This window comes from Budorcas taxicolor, chromosome 13 (assembly GCF_023091745.1).
Source record: "Budorcas taxicolor isolate Tak-1 chromosome 13, Takin1.1, whole genome shotgun sequence".
Classification (NCBI taxonomy): Eukaryota; Metazoa; Chordata; class Mammalia; order Artiodactyla; family Bovidae; genus Budorcas; species Budorcas taxicolor.
Genome location: NC_068922.1, coordinates 67062831 through 67075071, shown reverse-complemented (window position 1 = coordinate 67075071; position 12241 = coordinate 67062831). Strand labels below are relative to the sequence as shown.

The 12241-nt window shown below is 47.0% G+C and overlaps 1 protein-coding gene across 1 annotated transcript in view; it reads right to left on the bottom strand.

The window, feature by feature from the left end:
- Positions 1-7405, bottom strand: part of BPI (bactericidal permeability increasing protein) — a 30395-nt gene extending 22990 nt beyond the window's left edge. The window contains exons 1-4 of the mRNA XM_052651211.1: positions 7261-7405; positions 3989-4103; positions 2583-2711; positions 541-702 (exon numbers count right to left, since the gene is read on the bottom strand). Of these exons, the coding sequence (XP_052507171.1) occupies positions 541-702; positions 2583-2711; positions 3989-4103; positions 7261-7390 (536 nt within the window). The 5' untranslated portion in view covers positions 7391-7405. The remainder of the gene's footprint in view (positions 1-540; positions 703-2582; positions 2712-3988; positions 4104-7260) is intronic.
- Positions 7406-12241: the final 4836 nt, after the last annotated feature.

The following is a 12241-nucleotide window of genomic DNA, read 5'->3' as shown; positions in this document are numbered from 1 at the left end:
TTTGTTAGTTGGATAGAGAGATGAATGCCTATAGGCTTGTGATAAGGATTGTATAACTTGGTGCACTTAAAGTGTTTAGTGCAGACCCTGCAGTGCTCAGTAAATGTTTGCTGAATGAATATCGAATGAGCAAGGGACCCTTTCAAGGCAGGGAGGGTGTATTCTATCTGTGAACCTTTGTCCCTTCCTTACATCTGAGACCTGTGGACAAGGCTGGCATGGAAGTGGCATTTGGGATGTGCTTTCTGAATACAAGGATGATTAGGATAATCCTGTACCCCCTCCCAGGACTTCCCAGGTGGCTCAGTGGTAAAGAATCCACCTGCAGTGCAGGAGATGTGGGTTCAATCCCTGAGTCAGGAAGATCCCCTGGAGGAGGAAATGGCAACCCACTCCAGTATTCTTGCCTGGAGAATCCCATGAACAGAGGAACCTGGTGGGCTACAGTCCACGGGGTCACAAAGAGTCGGACATGACTGAGTGATTGAACGTGCATACACATTCATCCCTCCTCCCATCCACAGCCCCAGGAGATCATACCCCACGCTGCTGCCAGAGATGCGTATGCGGACGGTGTTGATGTGACTGCTGCATCTGGGGCAGGTAACAGTGGAGTGGCCCGAGCCAGGGTCATAGCCCAGACTCAGACCCGCCAAAATGGAGATGCCCTCCACACTCAGCTCAAAGTTGCCGCTGAGTTTGCTGAAGGGAAACACAAAGATGAGATTTGAAGCAAGCATTTTCTCCCCTCTGCCATTCAAACTTCACCCCAATGCTGGAAGGTAGGTTTTGCTATTATCCCCACTCAGGATGAGGAGATGGAGTTCAGAGAGAGAAGGCTGCTTGCCCAATGTCACACAGCAGCCAAGTGACACAACCAGAATTCCAACTCAAAGTGTGAAGCCATGTCTGCCTGACAGAACCGTCCTCTTATCCACTGCCTCAGCCTCTGCCTGTGCTGTGTGGCACTGGGAGTGTTTCTCAACCTCTCTGAGCTTCAGTTTCCTTTCTCAGACCTTGGACCAGCAGTGGGACACTAGTTTTGCCACTGGAAAGCTGAGTTTTGGGGAGGAACATGTCTTTAATTAATGAATGACTTCAGAAAGCTGAGTTTTGGGGAGGGACATGTCTTTAATTAATGAATGACTTCAGAAAGCTGAGTTTTGGGGAGGGACATGTCTTTAATTAATTAATGACTTTGTTCATTAAATGGGTTAATAACTACTCCCTCCTGAAATGAGTTTGGGATAAGACAGTGGATGTGAATGTAATTTGTCAACTCTTCTATAATGTGAGGAAGTATTGCTATTTATTTGTTTATGATCAGTAAGTGAAATGATAGATGTGAAAGAGCTCACATGAAAAATTAAGCAATTCCCTCCGCTGTATAACACAGGGAATCCTGCTCAATGTTATGTGGGAGCCTGGAATGGGAGGGAAGTTTGGGGGAGAATGGATGCATATAAATGTATGGCTGAGTCCCTTTGCTGTCCACCTGAAACTACAACAGTATTGTTAATATAAAAAGCTAAAAAAAAAAGAAAAATTAAGCAATGCTTATTGTGGGGAATGACAGATCAGCAGTCCCTATAATGAAGGGCAGATCTGCGCCTCTGTCCTCATCAAAGGGTCTGTGTGCTCCCTGGATTCCCCACAAAGGAGAAGCTGCTAAATTGACAGGTCAGCCTGAGCTGCCATCACCGCTGCACAGTCACTGCAGTGAGAGCCCAGTATTTAGATTCACAGTTGTAGTTTGGATGATTTGCCCCAAATTTCACCCTCCCTGCATCCATACCCTCTCTCCATTGCCTATCTTGGGAGGATACGTGTGTTCTTGACTTTGGACTTGGCCACGTGACTTGTTTTGGCCAATGGTATATGAGTAGAAGTGACTATGGACCAGTTCAAAGTCTAGGGCTTAATATGCTTCTGGTTACCCTTTTTGCACCTCTGCTGTCACTAAGAATATGCTCTGTGTAGCCCATTCATTGGTCCAGGGAAGAGGAGGAGATACATGTTGAACAGGGCCACCCCTAGCTGAGACCAACCTTTGGCAGGGAACCCCAGCCAACATATAGATACATAAGTGGAGATATATGACTTGCTTTAGGTCACTGAGTTTGGGATGGTTTGTAACACAGCAATTGTTAACTGATAAAGGGGTAAAGTGAAGGTCTCACTTAGCCGTCCATCCTAAGCCATATGTACCAACTCAGCCTTGCTTGTGTCCTGCATTGAGATGTGGAACATGCTCAGCTATTAACCAAGAGTTATGTTAAAACTTAGGAGAAGGCAACGGCACCCTACTCCAGTACTCTTGCCTGGAGAATCCCAGGGACGGGGGAGCCTGGTGGGCTGCCGTCTATGGGGTCGCACAGAGTTGGACACGACTGAAGCGACTTAGCAGCAGCAGCAGCATGTTAAAACTTCTTTCGTGAAAAATTTTCCCAGTAGCTCTGAGGGGGCAGATGGTATTCGGCCAGGCAAAAATTGGGCATGCTTGAGATCTTGGCTCTCCCCTCTTCCAAGTATCACCAAGAGCTTACCCACACACTCAACAAACAACAAGCTTGGAAACGCACATGAAGTTCTTTCGTGCCTTCCATTTTCCTCTGATCTTGATACTGGCATCTCTGATAGAGAGATCAAGGCCCTCACCCGGCAACGGTCTGATCTGGGAATTGGGAAGACTGAATCCTCGAATAACCATGCTGCAAGGAGGAAACGATCAGTTAGTCTCCTCGGGGTCCCCACAAGGACTCAGTCAAGGGTCAGTGCAGACTCATTCCCCTCCAGCCTGGTCCTTTACCCCATCCATTTTAAGAGAGCCCAAAAGTTATGATGAGAGCAGCCTTGGGAACTCTGTGGCTAGGCTTTGAAGTCAGACAAATCTGCATTTGAATCCTCTTCAATTTACTTTTGTGTGATCCTGGCCACATCACTTAATCATCCTGAGTCTCAGTTTCCTCATTTGTAAAATGGGCACAAAAACCTCTCTCTTGCAGGGTGTATGATGATTAGTGAAGATAACAAATGTAATTCCATTGACTACATGTTCTGTAAGGGGTGGAATGTGTCTGTCTTTTTTTCACTATTGTACAATAGCAAAGCCTGCTGAATCAGACACATAGTAGGTGCTCAAAAATATCTGCTAAGTGAGTGCATAAAATTCGTTAGAGGACATTTATGGGTTTTCTCCCCAGCACCCACATCCCTCTCTTGTTGATAACACAACTGCCGTTTTTACTTTGGAGGAACTCTTCCCCACATCTAGCCCAAGCTGCTCCCAAGAAAGTTGACTTCACAGGTCATCTTCAGGGGGTGGAGCTTGAGACTTCAGGACAAGCTCATCCGTGTTTTATATTCCCTGGCCACAGTGATTGGTCCAGCAGTGTGTATGGACCTAAAATGGACCAATCAGAGTGAATCCTAGGAGTTTTGCTTGAGTAAGAGGATGGTGCCTTCCTCTTACAGGGCTGGGAACGCTGAGAAGATGCTGATGGCCTCTGTATAGGGACATCCTACCCGAGAATTAGCCTTTCCAGAGGGAAGAGATGCTGAGAGATGGCAAGAGAAAAACAGGGTCCAGTGATATTTGGGCCTTCCTCAAGCTGAACCTGAAGCCAGATAATTCCAGGGACATCTCAGTCCTCCGAGCCCCTACACTTTGGTTAAGGTCATTTCTGATTAGGTTTTCTGTCATAGAAACCTCACCTCCACCCCTAATCCCAGTTAACATAAGGGCTTGGCACAGTTTGGGGATTTATGACATCCCCTCGGGAGTCATAATGAGAGCCTGAAAGACAGTTTGGGTGGTTTCTTCCACACGCAGCTTGGGGACTGTATCCCCTCAGAATGCTGTAAACATTAGCTTTAGGATCCTCTAGCCTCTCTGAGTTGAGGAATTTGTGGCTCTATGAGTCTAGGTCTTGGTGGCCCCAACACACGACAGTCCTGAACACGGAGGACTGAGCTGGACAGGGCTTACCTGAAGAAGCTGTATTGCCCTTTCCCGAGGTATTTTATCTTAAAGGTTCCTGAGAAAGTGGGAATTGTTATCTTCTCCAACTCTTTCTGCAGAGTAAGCACTCCCTGCTGGCAGGCTGAGAGGAGAGAGAGGAGGCAGAGGTCAGAGGCATGTAGCTGGTTCATAGCAGAGATGGTGGGATTGGAAAGGTCTATAGCAGGGCTCAATTAAAGGCTGTTGTCAATGCCCCAATAATAAATATTTTCTGTTTTTAGATCTTACTGTCTCCGTCACAACCACTCAGCTCGGAAGTTATTGTACAAAAGCAGCCATAGACAGTAAGTCAGTAAATAGGTATGGGTTTGTTACAATAAAACTTTACTGATAGAAAATGAAATTTGAATTTCACATCAGTGTCACTAGTGGTAAAGAACCCGCCTGCCAGTGCAAGAGACATGAGAAACGTGGGTTCAATCCCTGGGTCAGGAAGATCCCCTGGAGGAGGGCATGGCTACCCACCCCAGTATTCTTGCCTGGAGAAACCCATGGACAGAGGAGCCTGGCTAGCTGAAGTCCATGGGGTCACAAAGAGTCAGACACTGAAGATTGAAATGACTTAGCATACACAGCACACACATCATTTTCACACGGCCTGAGACAGGATTCTCCTTTTGATTTTTCTCCAGCCATTTGAAAATGTAAAAGCCATGCTTAGGCCAACTAGTTTGCCATGCTTGTTCGCCAACACTTAGTTTGAAATATCACGCGCTCCAAACACCCAGTCATGCATCCTATGGGTGTTTATTGATCATCTGCTCTGTGCTCTTCCCTCACAGACACTGCGTCTCTCTGGGTTTTGGACTCTCTCGCCACAGGATCTTTTGCACCTTTCCCACTGCCTGGGAAACCTTTTTCTCTCATCTTCACCTGGTCAGCTTCTAGTCATCATTTCTTCTAGGAACTTTCTCTGGTTCATCAGAAGAGTGCGATCCTGCTTGTTATCATTCTCACGATGCTGTGGATATCTCTTTTGGAGCTCTCATTACCTTTTGTAATTATGCAACTATTCATGTGATTTTTCAATTAATATCTCTCTCCTCTACTAGATGTAAGCCGCCCAAGGCCAGGGACAGATGTCACAGATGTCTGCCACATTTACCACAGAGACTAGAACTTAATACCTGATGGATGACTAAATGAATGAATGTCCCCAGGGTCAGAACTCTGCCATCCTTTATTATGTGGTTAACAGCGTCAGAGAACCAGTTAGATGGCAAACAAGTTAAATGAGAAGAATAAGTGGTAAAATGATGGATCCCAGGATTTGTGTTTTTCCAAGAGCCAGTTAAGCATAGTAATAATAGCAATAGTAATAATAATAGTAACAACAACAACAACATTTATCAGGTTCTTACTCTGTTCCTGGCACAATTCTGGGCTCCATGCATGTATTAATTTACATACGTGTAACTGAACATACGCGAATCTGAACAATCCTGGGTAGTAAGTCTGGTTGAAAAGAACTGATTTGGAACCCAGATCTCCCACACTGCAGGAAGTCTTTACCAACCGAGCCACGAGGGAAGAAGCCCAGTGGGTCTTTTAACCTCCCAATTCACAGACAAGGAAACAGACTCAGAAAGGTGACCACACAGCTGACAGCTGAGGGAGGCAGCATCTGAATTCAGGCCTTCTGTTCCCAGAGCCCGCGCCCTGGGACAGGCCTTCTGGGGGTCCAAAAGTAAACGAGGCATAGACTGGCACTGCCCAGAGAGAAGTGAAACTGTGGGATGGCCACCATCAGTGGATCTGCAGGGGCCAGGTCTCGAAGGGTCTCTAAGGCCAAGCCCAGGACGCCTTCTGAAGGCACTTGGGAGCTGCTGAATAGTGTCAGTAATGAGGGTCCTGAACCGCTCCACTGCACTTCAGGACACTCATGATGGCTGTATGGGGTGTGAGTAGAAGGCGGGACCGAGGCTGCTCTGACAGAATGTGAAGACTTTTAGGCTTAAAGGCTGAGCCCAAGTCTCTGCTCCTGGGAAGCAACCAGAGGTGCCCCAGGTCTGAGTACAGGGCAGGGGCATAATCTTTTCTCCTAGCTCACAGGGAGCCTTCCGTCTGCAACCCTGGGATTCACAGGTGTCCTGCCTGGGCTGGGGTAGGAATTCAGGGATGGAATACCAGGTGTCCTGTCCTGGGCTTTCCTGATAGCTCAATTGGTAAAGAATCCACCTGCAATTCAGGAGACCCTGATTCAATTCCTGGGTCAGGAGGATCCTCTGGAGAAGGGATAGGCTACCCACTCCAGTATTCTTGGGCTTCCCTTGTGGCTCAGCTGGTAAAGAATCCACCTGTAATGCAGGAGTCCTGGGTTCGATCCTTGGGTTGGGAAGATCCTCTGGAGAAGGGAAAGGCTTCCCACTCCAGTATTCTGGCCTAGAGAATTCCATGGATTGTATAGTCCATGGGGTTGTAAAGAGTCGGATACGACTGAGCAGCTTTCACTTCACTTCACTTCGGTCCTGTCCTGATTCCCCTGGGGGTCCACCACCCCTGAGAGCCTGCCTTCTCCTGGGTCTGATGTCGCTGGCACCAGCTGTCCCCCACTGTTCTGCAGGTCATCTGTCTGCCACCGAGAGGCAGCATTGAGCAGCCCCACGCCGATACTTCACAGACCAGAGCTCAGATCCAGGCCACCTCCTTCCCCCTCCCTCCTTCCAGTCTGTCTGCTCATCTGTAAAGGCCACTAGTAACATTTTGTGCTTTTGGCATAGTGCCTGGCACCGATCTGAGCAGGTCAGGAGGCTGCTTCATAACATTCTCTGCTGCATCTGGGCCTGAGGGAGTGGCCTGGGGGGATCCTCTCTGTGGCACCCGGCTGGCTACTGTGCAGAGTGTGGCTGCCAAGCACCCCCGCTCCTCACGGAGCCTAAGCTCGGCCCACGCTGAGGACTGAGCCAGGGGCTGCCAGATGAGTATCAGGGCTGAGAACCAGCTAGGAAGGAAGTGAAGGGTCCAAGCCCGAATCGGGTATTGGGTAGAGGGAGGGGGACCATGAGAGGCCTGAGCACTGGACTCAGAGTCCTCCAGACTAGGGTTCCATCCCCTCCTCTGCGGCTTTCCAGCTCTGTGACCTTGGGTAACTCACCCTGGCCCAGCTTCTTGCTCTGTAAGACAGGGTGAGAGGGCCTCCTTGAAGCAGCAGTGAGCAGACCATACTCTGGATTAAAGGGCTGCACACAGCAGGTGCTCAGTCAGTGATGGGAGAGAAGGAAAGGAAGGCAGCCAGTTACCGTAGTCCAGGCCTTTCTGGGTGACCCTGGCCACGATGCCGGGGTTGGTCGTCGTTGTCACAGCCGTGCCCAGGGCGACCAGCACCACCAGGGTTGCCCACCTCCGCGCGCTGCCAGGGCCGCTGGCCATGTCTTCGTCCTGCAGAGCTGCCAAAACCTCGAGGTCCTGGAGGGGAACCAGGGACCTATAAAGGAGGCAGCTGTGGAAATGCAAGTCAGAGAACAAGAAAGGAGGAAGGAACACGACCAGGGGCGGAAGAGGGGTGGGCGGCCGCCTGCCTGCGGTTCCCCACTGTATGGCTGGGGCCACAGCCCCAGAACAGCCAGCACTGAAGCCTGGGAGCCCTGTGTGTGTGTGTGTGTGTGTGTGTGTGTGTGTGTGTGTGTGTGTGTGATGTGTGTATGTATGTGTGATGTGTGGTGTTTATGTAGGTGTGGTGTGTGTGGTTGTGTTTGGGGGGTGTGTGTGTGGTGTGGTATGTTTTATGTATGTGTGATGTGTGTATGCATGTGTAGTGTGTGTGTGGTGTGGTGTGGTGTGTGGTTGTGTTTGGGGTGTGTTTGTGTATGTGGTGTGGTATGTTGTATGTATGTGTGATGTGTGTATGCATGTGTGGTGTGTGTGTGTATGTATGTTTAGGGTGTGTGTGGTATGGTGTAAGTGTATGTATTGTGGTGTGTATGTATGTGTGGTGTATGTATGCATGTGTGATGTGTGTATGGTATGGTGTGGTGTATGTGGTGTGTGTGGTTGTGTTTGTTGTGTGTGTATGTATGTGATGTGGTGTATTGTGTGTGTGATGTGTGTATGCATGTGGTGTGTGGTGTGTGGTGTGTGGTTGTGTTTGTTGTGTATGTGTGTGATGTGGTGTATTGTGTGTGTGATGTGTGTATGCATGTGGTGTGGTGTGGGGTGTGTGGTGTGTGTGTGGTGTGGTGTGTGTGGTATGTGTGTGGTGTGGTGTGTGTATGCATGTGGTGTGGTGTGTGTCATGTGGGGTGTGTGGTGTGTGTGGTATGTGTGTGGTGTGGTGTGTGTATGTATACGTGGTGTGTGTGTGTAGTATGTGTAAGTCGAGACTTCTGGCTGTGAGTGTCATTCCCTTTCCTTTCCCCCCTCCCTGAACCCTCCACCCAAATCCCTCCATCCAAGAACTTCCTGGAAGCTGGGTGGTAGAGATATCAGAGTTGATTATATTGTCTTTTTTTTATGCTCTACTGAGGTATAATTGGCAAAATTGTACACAGTTGCTCCTTGAACAGCACAAGTTTGAACTGTGCAGGGGCATTTGTATACGGATTTCCTTCAATAAATACGTACTGCCGTCCTACACCACCTGCGGTTGGTTGAATCCATAGATGTGGAACCTCAGATACAATGGAACTGCGTATATGGAGGTCTGACTCTTAAGTTATACTCGAATTTTCAACTGCTTGGGATGTGGGAGTCAGCACCCCTAGCCCCTGCATTGTTTAAGGGTCAAATGTACATTTAAAGTGTATAGTGTGATAATTCAATATATGTATACATTGTGAAGTGATTGCCACAACCAAACTAATTATCTCTCTCTTCACATGGTTATCATTTGGTATGTGTAGTGAGAATGAAGATTTACTCTCTTAACAAATTCCAAGTGTATAGTATTCTTAACTGCAATTATCATGCTGTGCATTAGATCCCCAGAACTTACTCATTTTATGACTGAGAATTGTATTTTTCTTTTTACTTCTGATTTCCTTGGTGTTTCCCACAGTAAAACCTTTAAGGAAACAGAGCCTGAAGCATTTTCTTGTTCTGAGAGGCAATAGTGGTAATAATTAAATGCTTGAATTTTGAGTCTGGTATTTTAACTGGTTTTAAAGCTCAGCTTTGCCACTCTGTGGTGGTTTGACCTTGGTCAAGCCCCGTAACCTCTCTGAACCTCAATTCCTCTTTGTAAAGTGAAGATAACCAGAGTACACCCCCCACCTCGGGTTATTGTGAAGACATAAAGGGCTTTAAATCATGTAAAGCACTTAACACAATACCCCATGCATAACATGCTCACAAATGGTAGCTATTACTGTCACTCTGACTTTCAAAGTAATCCATGTTCATGGGCCAACATTTGAGAAAGAACCAAAAAAATATTTAAAAAAATTATGTGCAATCCTGTTTCAGAGAGGACAAGCAGAAGTGTATTATAGAGTATTTCTCTCCTCGCTCTCCACTTTTGGTAAGCGTAGATCAGGTGTGTCTTTCAACACAGAAATATGTAATCAATGCTGGTTTTGTGAAGTTCCCTTTTTTCATGAACAGTGTGTGCAGTTCTCTGTATTTCATTGCTTCCTTAACCTTCAGTTTTCTTCACTAGGCTTTTGTTCTTATACCTTTTCCCCTTTCCTTTGACAGATGTGAAGCCTGAGGCTTCGAGAGGGAAAGTGTTCTTTCCACAGTCACGCAGCTAGGCTGCTAGCAGAGCTGGGATTCAAACACAGATACATCCCACACGACCTGAGTCCTTCAGCATCTTGGGAGCTGGGGCCGGGTAGGGGAGGCTGGCATCAGCACACACACTCCCCACCCTCCCTCCAACTTGCCAGTCAGAATTCTGTCTGCTAGGCCCCTGCCCCTCCCTTTGCAGCAGCCTCAGGTCCAGTGTAGGCGGGAACCCCACCAGGCAGCAGGCACCATCTCCATGGTGATGAGAGGAGGGGCGGGGCTGCAGACAGGGAGGCTAGCTTCTCTCCTGCTGGGTCCTCATCAGCCCCCTGACGCCCTGTCTCCCCGACTCTGATTTGGTGAAAGTCTAATGAAGCCCATTGAGCCTGGAGGACATGAGACCTTCTGAGTTTTTTTTCTTTCTTCTCTTTCCACTGTTTCTGAAAGGATCTCCCTTCCTGCTGCCACCCACCACAACAAGAATCCTTCTGGCTTGCTGTAGAATGAAAACAGTGGCCGTGGACAGAGCATCTACTATGACACTTTATATATATTGTCTTCAAGCCTTTAAATAACCAGTGAAAAGTGAAGAAATCGTTAGTCGCTCAGTTGTGTCCCATGGATAGTAGCCCGCCAGGCTCTTCTGTCCATTCCCATGTCCATTCTCAGCCAAGATCACTGGAGTGGGTTGCCATTCCCTTCTCCAGGGGATCTTCCCAACCCAGGGATCAAACCCAAGTCTCCTGCATTGCAGGTGGATTCTTTACTGTCTGAGCCACCAGGGAAGCCCCAAATAACCTGTGAGAGAGGAATAATTATCCTCCATTTTGAAGATAAGGAAACTGAGTCACAAGGCAATTATGTCCCTGTCAAGGTCGCAGTGCCTTTCTTGGAGAGAAATATTCTCTCTTCTTGGGGTAGTTTATAAGAGAACTTGTCACCCTGGGTCTTCACCCTACCTCTGCCTTCCTGGGCCCCCAGACTCCCGTGTCTGTATCCGTACGAGGAAGATACATGCCGAAACACGTAGACTGATAACTTGTCAGAAAATCAGGTTTTTTTAAAGTTATCTTACACAGTTTTGAATACCTGCAGCTCTAACTGCCCCAATTCCTGGGTCCCCTGGGTCCAGGCAGATATTGCCTCTGTGAGGATATCAGACAGAAAAAGGGTATTATGAGGAAACTCACAGAATGATAACTTAAATTGCCACAACCTAAGAATCTTAAAACCAACTGGCAAGTTTCTGAATAAACCAGCCCCACTGGCTTCTGATGCCTGTGCTCAGTCAAATCCAGATGAATCCATCAGCAAACCTCTGACCTCCATTTCTGTTCTGCCCCTGGCCATGGTGGGGCCCCATTGCTTCAGACCTGACTCTTTACTTGGTGTGAGTGACAGTGTCTTCAACCCAAGCAACAGAAATCCCCAGCTCACATTGGCTTCAACAGTCTACCCATGTCTCAGAGATGAAGTTCAGAGAGAGAGCAGGTTTGAGAATCTGATTAATTCGACAGCTAACAAGACCTCCCTGGCCATCCAGTGGTTAAGACTCTGTGCTTTCACTGTAGGAGTTGTGGATTTCATCCCTGGTTGGGGCACCTTTATGATCCCACATGCTGTCTGGCCAGGAAAAAAAAACCCACCAAATTTGCAACAAAAATGTGAATTAAAAGAATTCATTAATTAACAGGAATTTACCATCTCTCCACACCTGTCTGCTCTGCCACCCTATTATCTCAGATTTACCCTTACAGTGGCTTCTTTCATGGTTGTGTGAAATATTTTATGGCAAGACAAGAAAAATTTAAACATAAAAAATTTATTTCTGTCCTTTGGCTTCCTCTCTCCCTTCTAACTGTGCATTGTGTATCTGCATTAGGCATCGGCCAAATCTTCGCTGTTGGCAGAAATACCAGCTCAGCCCTGAAGAGAAGCATTCTCCCAGCATCAAGAAGACAGCTCTTCTTGATGGAAAGGTAACATTCCTTCTTGATCTTGTAAGGGGCTCTCATCATCACCTTGTACTTGCATATCTAGATTGTGTCAAATGTCAGTGATTCATCATCTAATGTACAGTCCTCTGTCTCAAAAAACTTATGTAACTGTGTTTTGACTTCTAATGGTAGAACAGCCCTCAGAGCTTTCTGAGATGCTGTTCCTGTTTTTGTTTGAGATTGAAACAATATAAGTTTTATTCAGTGGCCAAAGAACGGAGAAGGGGAAACTAAGTTCACAGATTAATTTCTCATATTCCTGGATTATAATCCTCAGTTTGGCTCAAATAAAAATTTTCTTCTCTTTCTTAGATTGATTGACTGAGTAATTTTTCATTGACAGTCACAAGATGACTGCAGCAGCTCCAGCCATCGCATCTAAACAGGCTTTTTCCAGTGTCTCCTCCCCCTTCTCTTCTTTTTCTTCTTCCTCTTTTTTGGCCTTTTTGTTATTATTATAAAGTCTTCCAAATATAAAGGTAAGAACAGACTACCCAAATTTGTAAAATCTTAACATTATGCCATATTTACTTCATACAGTTTCTTTTACCTCTATGAATCA